Here is a 14818-nt window from a genome sequence, read left to right as displayed (position 1 = left end):
TAAAGTCAAAATAGTCAATATTTCAAGCAAAATGGGAGTATGAGGCCCACATCCACAACCTTGTCATGTCAGTTGACATAGGTTTGTTTGTTGAAGTTGAAGAGTATCACAAATTTTGATAAATATTGATTTTTCAACATGAGATATTTGATTTTTATCACTTTCAAATCCATGTTAGATTTGAGAATATGCTCTTAGATGTGGAAGATTGAGTTGCTTTTGTGTTTCATCTTTTGCACTCTTTTTTGTAAGACCGAAAATATCCCTACTTAATCTCTATCTACATGAAGCCGACTCTTGTGTGTTTGCTTTGTTTCATGTTTTAGATTGAAATTATGTGTCTATTATTATCTTCAATAAGCCAGTGAAGAGTGGAATGAAACTATTTCTGGCATAGTTTTGAAAGGTGCACTTTAAGTGTGCCTAGGTTCAACTCGTAAGTTCATAACTACTCCCTAGTTATAGCACCTCGCGTGCCAAGACATGCGCCTTATTGAAGAGGCGTGCCTTATCAACTTTACTCTTCCTTTGCAAATGCTTTTATTCTTGAAATCTCTAGTCATATATTGAAACTTATAAAATTTCATTATTTTTTTTATTGGATGCTTCTTTTAAATGTTTGGAATCTTAAATTTTTTATTGATTGGATTAAATTTTAAATCATGTTTTATAAAATTGATATGCATCCCAAGTTGCATTTCACTTCACTTAGGTGCATGCCTTGTGTTATGCCTTGCGCCTAAGCTATAGGAGACTTTTACAACTTAGGTGCGCCTTGTGCCTTTTAAAACCATGATTTTTGGTTGTTTTTTTCTTAGTGGCCTGAAATTTTCAGACAATTACATAAATTGTCGAATTAAAAAAGGTTATGTAGACTGTATGCTAGCTCTTATATATTATATTTCTATATCTTTATGATAACAAATTTCCTAGTGAAACAAATCTTTCCTCAGCGATTGGACCCTTTAACAATCATTAGTGCATGCAAGTCCCTGATACAACATTGCATTATGTGAGTAATTGATACAACATTGCATTATGCGAGTCCTTGATACAACATTGCATTATGCGAGTCCTTGATACAACATTGCATTATGCTTTATTATTCTTGGTTGGAGTTAAGTATGTACTGTTGGATGTATAATGCTCTTGATTGGAAAGGGGGCTTCTAGATGCAAATTTATAGACTGCCATTTCTACTGCAGTTCAGCTAATCTTATTTGTGTAATTATTAATCTTTTAGTGATCTATGTCAAAATATTATGTGAATGGCCAAGTACCTTGGCCTTGAGTTTTGTATATTATATATAGACTTTACAAGAATGCTATACATGGAAAGCAAATAAAAGCAAATAAATTTCCGCATGATTCTAGCCCTATACAGGTAAACTATAATCTGTCAAATAATGTATGCTAACTGTACAGAATAATAAATTGAGAAATAAGGAAACAATTGTGGGCTAAAATAAGGAAAGAAGTGTGGACAGCAAAGCTGTCCTTTGACAGCCCCCCTCAAATTGATGCAGGTTGATCAACAAACATCAATCTGCTACTTAGCAAGCAATGTTGATGACGAGGGAGAGCCTTGGTGAAGATATCAGCAATTTGTAAATCAGTGGAAATATAACACGAGCTTCAAAAGCTGCACGGATAGAGTGACAGTCCACTTCAATATGTTTTGTGCGCTCATGATAGACAGGATTGGCCGTGATCTGAATAACACTTGTATTATCGGCATGTAGAGGTGTAGGATCGGTCTCAAAAAAGTCTAACTCCGCAAGCAAACCTCGAAGCCAAATGATTTTAGAATAAGCAAGAGACATCTCCCGGTTCTCAGATTCCGTAGATGACTTAAAGACTCTATCTTGCTTCTTACTTTTCACAAACATCTTAAACTAAAACTCCCTACTAAGATAGTTTTTGCCATTGAAACGAAAAATAGAATATTGTCCAGACATTACAAAGACAGAAATAGCTTAGGAAACAAAAAAAAACATCGTCAAAGAGCCTAAATTTGATAACAAACCTCCAAATAATCGAAGATCTCCAAGAGCCTAGAATCGAAGAAACCCAAAGAAAACTCCAAGATCACATCACAGATGTGTTGTCACAACCACCAGAAAAAAAAAAGAAAAAGAACCCAAAAGCTGGGCTAGAGTCCGAGAGCCCCTAGGGCTAAATCCGTGAGCCCCTAGGGCTAAATCCGTGAGCCCTTAGGGCTAAATCTGAGAAAACCCAAAGAAAAACTAGAAAGCGTGTAAACTCTAGGTTCAGAACACAAGCTCTAATACCATGTCAAAATATTATGTGAATAGCCAAGTACCTTGGCCTTGAGTTTTGTATATTATATATAGACTTTACAAGGATGCTATACATGGAAAGCAAATAAAAGCAAATAAATTTTCGCATGATTCTAGCCCTATACAGGTAAACTATAATCTGTCAAATAATGTATGCTAACTGTACAGAATAATAAATTGAGAAATAAGGAAACAATTGTGGGCTAAAATAAGGAAAGAAGTGTGGACAGCAAAGCTGTCCTTTGACAATCTAAAGTTATGAAAACTGATTATTATACTCCTTAGGAAAATGGAATCAAGAAAAGGGTGTGGGGTTAAGGTGTCAAGGGAAAAGAAGAAACCATTGCCTTCATCCCATTTCGAGAGGGAAATCTGAAAATTAGAGTGTTCTATTAACTATAATAGCTCTCTGTTCATTGTTAGTGGAAAGGGGAGGGGTGCTGGGGATTAAGGGAAGGGGCTGCAGTTAGGCTGAGGAGGTTTTTGTGTCCAGAAGGGGTTTTCCTGTTGGGGTTGATGGTTGTTTGGGTGGTGGGCATTTGCTTTTCTCTTTTCCTTTTCTTGCTTGCCTTTGGGCCGTGAATGTATACTCTGTGTGTGTTTTATTGCACCTATTTGCAAGTGCCTTGATATATCCTGATTACCTATCAAAAAAGAAAGAAAAACTGATTATTATAAAGAAATGAAAATACATCTTTTTCTTTCTGGGCATTCTTTCTTTATTATCAGCACTTTTTCTTTCTTTCTTTCTCTCTCTCCTTTTCACCTTTTTCTATTTTACTGAAAGTTGTAGATTTCCTTTGGATTCAGAGATTTGATATTTCTATATCTTGAAATGGTTTGTGGCGTAGGTCTTAGAGTAGAATTGGAAACAAAAGGTTTCTCCATATTTTATATGATTTGTAAAGCTGGAGCTTGGGTGTGCTGCATATATATTTATCTGGGCTTTATAGTTTTGGGAGGCATTGCATGTGTGGAAATGGATGTTTGAATTGCTTACAACGGATAGTTGCTGAAGAAAGGATTTGCTTGAGATAGAAACTTCTGGGTGCTGAGAAAGACGATATGTTATTGATATAAGATGGTTTGCTTGTTCAAAAATGTAGCCCTGGGATTTAGTGTCTTTTATTTTTTAAGAGAATCGTATGAAGGTTGGATTTGGACTCATGGTATGGTATTGGTTGTCTGGTTGTAATGTGGACAGGGAGGAGGCGGCAGGTGGCAGCTGTAGTGGTGGTGGTTTTATTTTTGCAATCAGTGGTGGTTGGTGTTTAGAAGGAGAAATTTGAGAATGAGCTCAGGAAGCCAGAGCAGGAGTAGGAGCCCGCAGGATCGCAAGATCCGCACTGATCGCTTGTCCTATCGTAATGCACCTTATAGGAGAGATTCCCGTCGGGGCTTCAGGTTTTCTGATTTTCAATCATTTATTATTATTTCTTCTTCTCCTTGACTACCTTATATAAAGATTTGTTGGCTGGAAGGGTAAAAGAAAGGAAAAGACAAACTTTTTGTGTGTATATATTTTTCTTGAGTTAGATTTGGAAACCTATGATTGTTGCAATTATTTTGAATGAAGCTTCTACTTGAAAGTGCTATCAAGGATCTTTTAAGTTCAACCTCCATAATTTTGTTTCTGAATTTCTACCAAGCTGATGATTGGTGTGCCCCCTTTTTTGCTAGCTGCTTAATACATCTTTATTTGCCAATCAAGACGAGGGGGTAAAAAACTATTACTTGGGAATTTACTGAGTTTATCCATACAAAGGGGGAAAAAAGTTTTATTACCTAATTTATGTTGTAACTCATGTGGTCTGTGTGATTGTTTGCCTAGTTTTATTGGAAATATAAATGCTGGAGTATTTTGTGTTCTGGGTAGTGAATAAGATTTTCCATGTTTCTCCGCTGGATTCTTGAACTGCTGAGCTGGGTATGTCTTGCTTGGAATCATGCCTTTTTCCTACTTCATGGAATGCAAGTCAAAATAGTAGCTTTTAGATTCTGAATATCCATTCAATGTGATTTCTCATGACCGCAGTTTCTGATTTTCTTAATGTGAACTGTGCAGTTCTGAAGTTATTCTACTGACTGTGATGCAAAGCAGCACTAGAAAACTCTAAACGTTGCTGTCTTCATCATTCTATAATTTATATTGGTGACCAAGGTTTACGTGGGGTTATGGTTTTAGGTTTGTAAGCAGGGCAGCCAGTTAGTGGGTTTCAAAGTAAGATTTTGAAAGTAGTAAGAAGTTGGAATTCAAGAGAACTGCCTTCTGTGAGTTTTAGGTATCAGTTAGTTTTGGGGTTTTAGGTGTTTGTATAATACCTAAAGGTCAAAAGAGGGAGGAAACTATAATCTTGTCTTTGCTGCTCTATAATCAGACCCAAACACAAGTTCCATCAATTCTCCAATAGCGCTTAAGTTACAGAGACAAAATTTTGTGGTCTTGAAAAAACCTTCTAAAAACATCACCAACTAATAAGAGAAACAAAGCTGGATTCAGATTTCCCCAAAATAGCAAGTTCTTGAATGCTCCTAATCCTTTTTCTGGAGTTTAGAGAAAACATTTATTGGGACTCAAATGGAAACTCAATTAAATAGGAACATTAGAACATTGAAAATTTTAATTTTTCAGAGTGGCTTCTTTGTACAGAAGTGTTGTGGTTAGGACCATGTCCAATATGGATATGCAGGGCCCTCTGCTTATTAGGATTGACCTTGGGTAATGGCTCTCTGACCATAAATGTGAGTTAGAGTCAAATCCTGATAAGAAACAAACACAAACAACTACTTACCTGGATATGAAACCATCTTTATCATGAATATTACATAAGATATCCTTACGTGGATTATAATAATTCTAATACAAAAGAAATCTCAACAAACCTAGTTTCCCTCCTTATTGTTAATTAATATGCTTGGCAGGTTACTTGGTTTTAGGTTACCCTTCCAGTGGGACCATTTTTTGGAAAAAAATTTATTTTTATCTGTAGAGGAAGGGGTGGGGGCTGTAGTATTCCTATCATTTTAAGCATTTGGGGACCTTGTATTCATCTTGTACTTTGGTGTGCCCTTTTTTGATTGTTGCTGTTATCACTTTTGTTGGTCAATCAGGGAAAAAAAAACTGTCATTTTAAAGGCCATTCAATGATAAAATGATACTTGACTAGTTTTGCAATTGATGAAACTTGATTTTTGCACGTGTTTGCTAGATCCCCCCAATGTAACATATGGAAATGTGATTCCTTTTAACAACTTTTTGGCATTTCTGGTGAATATCATTTTTCTCTTTTTCCCATGCTTATGCTCTTCTGTTTCACTAGTTCAAACTGCTAAAGCAGCATAAAGAATAAGGTGACTATTGCTATAAAAATTTGATTTGCCTGTCTTTATAAAAATTTTGTTCTGCATGTACTATGTTCTGCTTTATACTGATCATAGCTTGATTTTATCCCCAGCCAAGGCAATCTGTGCAAGAACTGCAAGCGACCAGGTCATTATGCTAGAGAATGCCCTAATGTGGCAGTTTGTCATAATTGTAGCCTTCCAGGGTAAGTTTGTTTCTCATGCACTACTTGCAAAATTGGAAACATAGATATTCTTCTAGCTTGACTTGTAAATTGAGAACATGTGTATTCCATTCACTAATCAAATTTACAAACCAAAGAATCCCCTTTGCAGTTGGTATTGTGGTATGGTAGTTCTGGTTGGTGGTTTCTGTAAACTATTGATATTCTGGCATGAAGAGCACAAGATTGGCACTTGCTTTCAGTCCTCCTTATGAGGACTTACCCTACCCTTCAGATAATGCTTGAATTGCAAACCTTGCAAGAACTTCTGCCTGAACACCCACTTCCATGCGATGTCCATACCTGCAACCTTTTGGATAATCACCATCTAGGTTCCAGAATTTCTTAACAAACATGCGTTTATAAAACGAATCTATGAAGTGGTGGGCTCAAGTTTTAAGAGGAGGCCTTCCTCTGCTTCTCGCTATGAAAGGGAACTTTGATAGTTGGAATGCTCCATTAGCTACAATCATTCAAGTGGAAATGGGAGAAGGAGCAGGAAGTGTGGGTGGGATTTGGTTTCTGAGTGCCCAGGCTGTTGTAAAGGTGAGGGGACGGGAGGTGGAGAGGAAGAGGATGTTTACATTCTCTTCACGGTGCTTGTCTTGCTTGTTTCTTCAAGGGGGTGGTGGCTTGGGGGTGTGGTCATTGGTGAAGAAGCCGTAGTTGTTCGTTTTCCTAGGTGGTTTGTTAGCCCTGGTCAGGTAGCAGAATGCGGACTAGGTTAAGTAGTTTGGGAGCCCTCTGTTTCTATGATCCTTAGGGCGTTGTCTTTGTTTTAGGTTGTGGTTTGTTGTTTTTTTCCTTTAGCCTACTTTTTGGTGCTCTTTGTATACTCCATATGTACTTGGTGTGCCTTTTCTTTACGCTTTTAATATATTTACGTATTTACCTATAAAAAAAATAAAATCAAACGAATCTATGATTTTTTGAAAGGCAAAATAGTGCCCTGTTTTCGAATGAGAAGCTGCTTTACTGGAGAATTCTGAATTTGAAAGACATATGTGCCTCATTTATCATGCTTGAATGATAGCCATGGTAAGGGGGGGGGGGGGGGGGAAGAGGGGGGAGCTGCTGGTTTGCAGTAGACTCTAAGACGTTTGAAATCTCTGTGGAGGTGTTTGGGAAGAAACAAAGGGGGATTATTGTGGAAAGAAGCAGAGGATTCACTTCGTGGATCAGATTTGGGGAATCTAGTTTGGGCTGGTTGTTGGAGGGAGTGGAGTCTAGTTGTAGGGGTGAGGGTGGGTAGAGGTTTGCCAAAAGGTGGGAGGATGGAGGTAAGAAGTTCAGACTAGAATGCCGAACAAATGATGCCGGTAGGTTTTTATTATGTTCTGTGGTTGACTCGGAAGCAAAGAGACATTGCTTGGTGTTCCCGGAAGGTAAAGGTTTTTTGGGAGGATGGGCCTTGCTGGCTGAAAAACTTCGCTCAATAGGAATTTTGTCAAGAGATGAGACTAGGGAAGCAGATATATCCCAGAAGACTGAGAGCAAAGTTGGGGTTTCTAAGGGGAAGAAAGAGAAATCCTACGTTGAAGTAGTGAATACAAGAGAAGCTCCAAGAGAAAAAAGGCTAGGGGAGGCAGTGTGGATTCAATTGGGAGAAGAAGATGTGGTGAAAGGAAGGGAGTTTTTGGACCGCTGCTTGGTTGGGAGTTGGGGAGAGAAGGGGGTTACGGATTCTGACTTGAGTGATATGGAAAAGTGGGGAAAACATCACTGGAAACTCCAAGGAGAAATGAGGATAGCAAGGATGGGGGGCTTTTGCTTTCTGATTGTGTTTGAGTTAAAAGCAGAAGCAAATAATATGTTACAACGAGGCTTCCGGCGCTTTAAGGAATCGGTTATACATCTGGAAAGATGGGACCCAAGTGTGGGATGTTCTCAAAGGCGCGAACAAGTTAAGGAAGTCTGGGTGAGAGTGATGGGACTACCACTGCATCTCTGGAGCCGGGAAGTGTTTAAAAAGATTGGAGACTGTTGTGGGGGATTTATTGCAGTGGATGAAAGTACTGGTGCAATGAAGGAGCTACAATGGGCCAGAATATTGGTGAATTTGGAGGGGATAGGAGGGCCAAGCTCTCTGCAAGTGGTAATCGGCACTACCTGTTACGCTATTCAACTTTGGTGGGAGATGTTGCCAAGGGTGACTGATGTGATTCCAGCTGGCAGCTCTGGGACGGGGAAGAAGATGGAGGTTAGGGAAGAAGAAGGGGGGAGGACACGCGCCGGTTGTGCGGTGGAAATGGTGCAAGCAAAAGGACAACCTGTAAAGATGGCAGTGCCGTTTGAAGTTGGAGAAAGTAGCGGCATGGAGGCTAATTCTTCTGACATGATACGGACAAGAGGGGCAGTGGCAGAGAGGCAGAAGGATGGTGGGGAGTATTTGCAAAAAGATGGGCCTGCAATCAAAGCTAATGGTAGGTCGGGCTGGGTCCTGGATTCAGAAGCGGAGAGGAGGCCCAGTGAGGAGATCCCGGTGGCCATTAAAGAAGTTAGTGGGTTGGTTCTCTTAAGCCCACCTTCAAAAGTGACAAAGCCAAAAGCCCAGAAGGGGCCAACTGAGGAGGACCGTTTTGAGGTATGTGGGCCGCCCCTTTTAGGCCCAATACAAAATATTCCTGCAAGAGAAATGGGCCGCCCCCAGTTGGTTCCAAATAAGGGCTCAGCTGGGATCGGGCATCCCATATCTCATTCCACAGATCCCGCTGGTGTTAGGGCTCGCGAGGCTTGTCGGGAGGAGGCATATGGGTGGCTTGACGGGATCTTGGTCGGCGCCACTCAGGGCTCGTCCTTCTCGGGTTGTAACTTCAAAAAGCTTACCGACGAAGCTCTAAAGGAGGAGGCAGCCAGGTACACATCTTCTTGTCCTCGGGACGTTTTTTCGTTTGGGGAGCGGGGTCTCTATTCTTCTTCTTCTCATTCTGGGTGGGATGGGATGTTTGTCGATCCAGTTGGGGCCAGTGATTTTGGGGGAATAGACTTGGACCCTCTAAGGATGATTATGGCGGATGGAAGGGAGGCAGAGGTCCTAGGGTCGCCGGGGATGGCTCTCGGGACTATTGGAAAGGAGGTAGAGAAAGTGGTGGGATGGGATATTACGGAAGAGAGAAACGAAGCGAGTGAGCAGTGTTGGCAGTCCAGTTGCTTAGCTAGGTTTAGCCGATGCCTCGGGATGCCGACGGAGGGCTTTGAAGGAGAGATTCTGCTCTTGCTCAAAAAAATGAAAGAAAGAAAACTCCAGAAGGGGAAGAAGGGGAACCTGGTTGGTAGGAAAAAGAGAAAAATGGAATCCTCCAAATTTGAAAGGGAATTGAGGAAGTTGGAATGGACCGTGAACTACATTGGAGGAGAAAGGGGGGGGGGGGGGGGGGGGGCAGTTCTTCCAATATTAAATGAAGATCCGAATTCTTTCTTGGAATGTTAGAGGGGCAAATAACTGTGACAAGAGAAAGGTGATTAAAGCCTTGATTAAGAAGAATAAGGTAGATTTGGTCTGTCTGCAGGAAACAAAAATACAGGAGATGACAAGAGGGATTATTCGGAGTATAGGGGTGGGAAGATTCCTAGATTGGGGAACTGTGGACTCAAGGGGTTCAGCGGGCGGCATAGTGGTGTTTTGGGATAACAGGATGCTGGAGATGATCGAGCTAGAAAAGGGAGAATGTTCAATCTCTTGCCATTTTAAAAATTGTGAGGATGGCTTTATGTGGACCTTCACAGGGGTTTATGGTCTGACTAAGAGGAGAGAAAGGGAAAGTCTCTGGAATGAGCTGGGGGCCATCCATGGCCTTTGGAATGGGCCATGGTGTGTTGCTGGGGATTTTAATGCTATTCTAAGTCCTGAAGAGCACAGTAGAGGAGGGAGCTATAACTCAGATATGAGAAGATTCGCAGATGTAATTGAAGAATTACAGTTAAAGGACTTGCCTCTATTTGGGGGTCCGTTCACCTGGAGTGGAGGGGCGAACAACCAGACCCTGTCAAGATTAGATAGATTCCTGGTCAATGAGGGGTGGGATTGCCGTTTTAGCCATTCAAGGCAAAACGTTCTACCGAGACCAGTGTCAGACCACTTCCCAATTCTGTTAGAAGGAGGGGGCTTGAGAAATGGTCCATCCCCTTTCAGATTTGAGAACATGTGGCTTAAGGTGGAGGGGTTTAAGGATCTATTGAAAGCCTGGTGGGAGGGGGATAATTTCAATGGTGCTGCAAGCTTTGTCCTGACTGAAAAACTAAAGGTGGTGAAGACTAAACTGAAGGAGTGGAACAGAGACGTTTTTGGCAGGGTGGAGTATAGGAAAAATGTTGCTTTGGACCAGATGCAGTTCTGGGATGCAAAGGAGAAGACAAACCGATTGACATTGGAAGAGATGGAGGCTAGAAGAGAGGCGAGGGAAGAATACAAAAAATGGGTTCTCTTAGAAGAGGTTACTTGGAGACAAAAATCTAGGGAAGTGTGGTTGAAAGAAGGGGACAGAAATACGAGCTTCTTCCACAGGATGGCCAATGCTCATAGGAGAAGAAACAACATGGAACGAATAAGAATTAATGGTGTGTGGAAGTCGGAGGAGAATGGGATGAGTGAAGGGATAGTAAATGCCTTTAGAACCCTGCTGTCCAACCCGGGGGAATGGCGCCCTTCTTTGGCTGGACTGCAGTGTGAACAGCTACAGAACCTAGATGCTGATGCTTTAGAGGTGCCGTTCACGGAAGAAGAGGTACATGGTGCGCTAGTAGGCTGTAGTGGGGACAAAGCCCCGGGTCCTGATGGATTTACAATGTCTTTTTGGCAGTTTGCATGGGATATTGTGAAGGAAGATGTGTTGAGATTCTTTAGGGAGTTTCATGAACATGGTAAATTTGTTAAGAGGCTAAACACTACTTTTTTGGTTTTAATCCCAAAAAAAATGGGGGCTGAGGATTTGAGGGATTTCAGGCCCATAAGTTTAGTGGGAAGCCTATACAAGTGGTTGGCTAAGGTTTTAGCCAATAGACTTAAAAGAGCGGTTGGAAAGGTGGTTTCTAAGGCTCAAGGGGCTTTTGTGGAGGGAAGACAAATTCTAGATGCGGTGTTAATAGCTAATGAAGCCATCGATTCGATTCTAAAGAACAATGAAAATGGGATCTTGTGCAAACTTGACATAGAGAAGACATATGACAATGTGGATTGGTCCTTTATTCTTACAGTAATGAAGAAAATGGGTTTTGGGGAGAAATGGTTAGGGTGGATCAAGTGGTGCATATCCACTGCAAGCTTCTCTGTGTTGATCAATGGAACGCCTAAGGGTTTTTTCCAAAGCTCCAGGGGCTTAAGGCAAGGTGATCCTCTATCGCCTTATCTCTTTGTGATTGCCATGGAGGTCTTCAGCTCGTTCCTTAAAAGGGCTGTGGACAATGGTTACATTTCGGGCTGTCAGGTGAAGGGAAGGAATGAAGGCGGGACTCAGATTTCACACTTGTTGTTTGCCGATGACACTTTGGTATTTTGCCAAGCCTCCCAAGATCAGCTGACTTACCTAAGTTGGCTGCTAATGTGGTTTGAGGCCGCTTCGGGAATGAGAATTAATTTGGACAAGAGTGAACTCATTCCAGTAGGGAGGGTAATGGATATTGACGATCTTGCCTTGGATTTTGGATGTAAAGTGGGTAGTCTCCCGTCCACTTATTTGGGTCTTCCTTTGGGTGCTCCGTTTAAGTCAGTGGCAGTGTGGGATGGAGTGGAAGAGCGGTTCCACAAAAGATTGACTATGTGGAAGAGACAATACTTATCCAAGGGAAGAAGAGCAACCTTGATCCGAAGTACTTTGTCAAACCTTCCCATTTACTATATATCTGTACTGAGATTACCAAGTTCAGTTAGAAGAAGACTTGAACAAATCCAAAGGGATTTCCTTTGGGGCGGTGGCAGTTTGGAGCGAAAACCACATTTAGTAAGATGGAAGGTGGTGTGCCTAAGCAAGAAGAAAGGGGGTTTAGGGATCAAATGCCTTTCCATTCTCAATAAGGTACTCCTTTCTAAATGGAATTGGCGTTTTGCAAACGAGAGAGAGGCTTTGTGGAATCAAGTGATTAGAGGAAAGTATGGGGAAGATAGAGGGGGTTGGTGCACTCGGGAAGTGAGAGAGGCGCATGGCGTGGGGCTCTGGAAAGGTATAAGAATGGACTGGGACTTGGTGGGTGCGCGGATTTCTTTTAGTGTTGGCAATGGAAGGAGGTTGAGTTTTTGGAGGGATAGATGGTGTGGGAATGCCCCTCTGTGCGAGTCATTTCCTTCCCTCTATGCATTATCGACTGAAAAGGAAGCTTGGGTGGCGGATGTTTGGGATCCCTTGGTGCAAGGGGGTAGGGGGGGTTGGAACCCTTGTTTTTCAAGAGCCCTAAACGACTGAGAGGTGGAGGAAGTGGAATTATTTTTGGGGTGTCTTCACGGGAAGAGAGTCCTTGGAGATGTAGATGATAAGGCTGTTTGGACTGAAACAAAGAGCGGCATTTTCTCGGCTAAGTCTCTATACCTTGCCCTAGAAGCGGACTGCCCTAGTTCTTTCCCATCTAGCTGTATTTAGAAGGTGTGGGTACAACCCAAAATTAGCTTTTTTGCGTGGGAGGCTGCATGGGGTAAGGCGCTTACCCTAGATCTTGTTCAGAGAAGAGGATGGTCATTGGCAAATAGATGTTACATGTGTATTGAAAAGGAGGAGACCATAGATCATCTGCTTCTCCATTGCTCAAAAACAAGGGTCTTATGGGAGTTGCTTTTTTCTTTGTTTGGGGTGTCTTGGGTGTTGCCGTGTTCAGTGAGAGAGACTTTGCTCAGTTGGCAGACTTCTTCTGTGGGCAAGAATCATAGGAAAGTGTGGAAAGCGGCTCCCCTGCATATTTTTTGGACGGTTTGGAAGGCGAGAAATCGATTAGCCTTCAAGGATGATGAAATATCAATACAGAGATTGAAATATTCCTTTTTATGCTCGCTTTGGTCTGAGGCAAAGCTGTTCATAGTAGAATGCCCTCAAACTTTGGTGAATTTTATAGATTGGTTGGGATCATTGTAAGGTTTTGGGCCTTTTGGTTGGTGGGTCTCTTATTTGTCTTTGGCCTCTTTTGGTGGTGGGTGTATAGGTTTGTATACCTTACATAGGTTGTATACCTTGAGTCGCTCTTTTGGCGTCTCTTTATAAATGAATTTTCTTTACTTATAAAAAAAAAAAAAATTGATTACCATCTGTCTACTATGAGAATGAAGTCTTCTTGATCTTATCCCTATTGAAGCAAATTTGGGTTTCTAAACTTATAGAACCCGAAATTTTAATGGTTTTATGTTATTAGTGGTTGGGTTTTCATCTTAATCATGCATCCAAATTTCTGAGCAGGCACATTGCATCAGAATGCACCACGAGATCACTATGTTGGAACTGTCAAGAACCAGGCCATACAGCTAGCAATTGTCCAAACGAGGGCATCTGCCACACCTGTGGTAAGACTGGACACCTCGCTAGAGACTGCTCAGCTCCCCCAGTTCCCCCCGGGGACCTGAGGCTGTGCAATAACTGCTACAAGCAAGGCCATATTGCTGCTGACTGCACAAATGACAAGGCTTGCAACAACTGTAGGAAAACAGGTCACCTGGCACGCGATTGTCGCAATGATCCTGTATGCAACCTCTGCAATGTTTCTGGGCATGTGGCTAGACAGTGTCCCAAGGCTAACGTTCTGGGAGACAGGGGTGGTGGGCCTCGCAGCAGTGGGTTCCGAGACATTGTATGTAGGAACTGCCAGCAGCTGGGTCATATGAGCAGGGATTGCGCGGCCCCCTTGATGATCTGTCGCAACTGTGGAGGTCGAGGTCACATGGCATTTGAGTGTCCTTCTGGGAGGTTTATGGACCGCTTTCCCAGGAGGTACTGATATCAATTTTATGGCTGGTAGTTCATATATGACTGATTCTGCTCCTCCTTTGAGGAGAGATTGCTCATCCAGTTTTCAGATTAGGTTTAGGTTGAAACATGATACATATTTGCGTTGTTGGAACTCTGAACTTTATGTGGTTTGAATGTTGTGGTTTTGACATTGTGCCTTCCCATCTGCTTAGAACTATAATACCTCCTTTTGTTTTATAAAAGCACCTCCCTTTGGGTTTGGGGTCCAAACTCGACTTCGATTGAAAAAAAATATATAGCAATCCAAAGATATTAGGCTAAGGTTTGAGCCTTTGTGGAAATCTAAACCCACTTATTATTAGTTATTTACAAATTTTTATTATCTTATCTATTGATTTATTTTACATATGAAAAATATAAACTCTCATGTTTCTAATTTTTTAAGTATCTTAGATTAGGGTTTATTATTTTTAATTATCTTAAACCAATGAGTGTTTGTTTTAGAGTCATTGAAGTTTGAGTTTATGGTGTTAAATCAATAATTAATTGATAATATGATTTATACATAGGGACGTTCAAATAATTGCTTTATTCAATAATATATGAGAATTCATAGTACCTCGTGGGAACATATTTCAAAGTATGGTATGGATTGATACTGACATTGCTGCGTATTGGTTGGTATAGGATGACAACTACTCAAAGCTTCTTTCAATGGTCACAACACTTGAAATGGATATTATCTTCTCCGTGAGCAATGGAAGCGTTTTCTTTTTATTTTCCTTCTTTAATTCTTTTTGGAAAAGACTTGGTGTTTTTTTGGGTTTGATACTAATTGTTGGCATCTTAAATCTAAGTAATGGAAATAATATCAATTTTTTAATAAATTGATTTTTTAGAGTTAAAATATTAGTTTTTAGGTTTGGATGTTCTTAAACTTTGAATCCAAGTGTTGAAGAATCAAATCGACGTTATCGGAAGTCTTATAAACTTAAGATCTTTTGTTCAATGACTCTTCTTTGATCTTGACATACTTTTGATAGAGGGAAGAAATAGTGAATTGAGAGTATGA

At 41.1% G+C, this 14818-nt stretch overlaps 1 protein-coding gene across 2 annotated transcripts; it reads left to right on the top strand.

Annotated features, from left to right (window-relative positions):
* The first annotated feature begins 3151 nt into the window (after positions 1-3151).
* On the top strand, positions 3152-14016 carry LOC100250334 (zinc finger protein GIS2). Of its 2 annotated transcripts, none has more exons than XM_010649362.3 (4): positions 3152-3384; positions 3505-3704; positions 5756-5848; positions 13240-14016. In XM_010649362.3, exons 2-4 carry the CDS (start codon positions 3592-3594, stop codon positions 13772-13774), a joined length of 741 nt encoding a protein of 246 aa, XP_010647664.1. In that variant the 5' UTR covers positions 3152-3384; positions 3505-3591; the 3' UTR covers positions 13775-14016. The 2 variants fall into 2 exon arrangements, with proteins under 2 accessions (XP_010647664.1, XP_010647662.1); XM_010649360.3 differs by having other exon boundaries at positions 3152-3402.
* Positions 14017-14818: the final 802 nt, after the last annotated feature.

This window comes from Vitis vinifera, chromosome 3 (genome assembly GCF_030704535.1).
Source record: "Vitis vinifera cultivar Pinot Noir 40024 chromosome 3, ASM3070453v1".
In the NCBI taxonomy this organism is placed as follows: domain Eukaryota; kingdom Viridiplantae; phylum Streptophyta; class Magnoliopsida; order Vitales; family Vitaceae; genus Vitis; species Vitis vinifera.
This window is presented reverse-complemented; position numbering and strand designations above follow the sequence as displayed.

What these genes read in the sequence shown, in the direction of transcription:
- LOC100250334 (XM_010649362.3), top strand. Translation starts at nt 3,592, where the DNA reads ATGAGCTCAGGAAGCCAGAGCAGGAGTAGGAGCCCGCAGGATCGCAAG. An exon ending in GATTCCCGTCGGGGCTTCAG is followed by an intron (nt 3,705 to 5,755) that starts GTTTTCTGATTT and finishes TTTTATCCCCAG; the next exon opens with CCAAGGCAATCTGTGCAAGA. An exon ending in CATAATTGTAGCCTTCCAGG is followed by an intron (nt 5,849 to 13,239) that starts GTAAGTTTGTTT and finishes ATTTCTGAGCAG; the next exon opens with GCACATTGCATCAGAATGCA.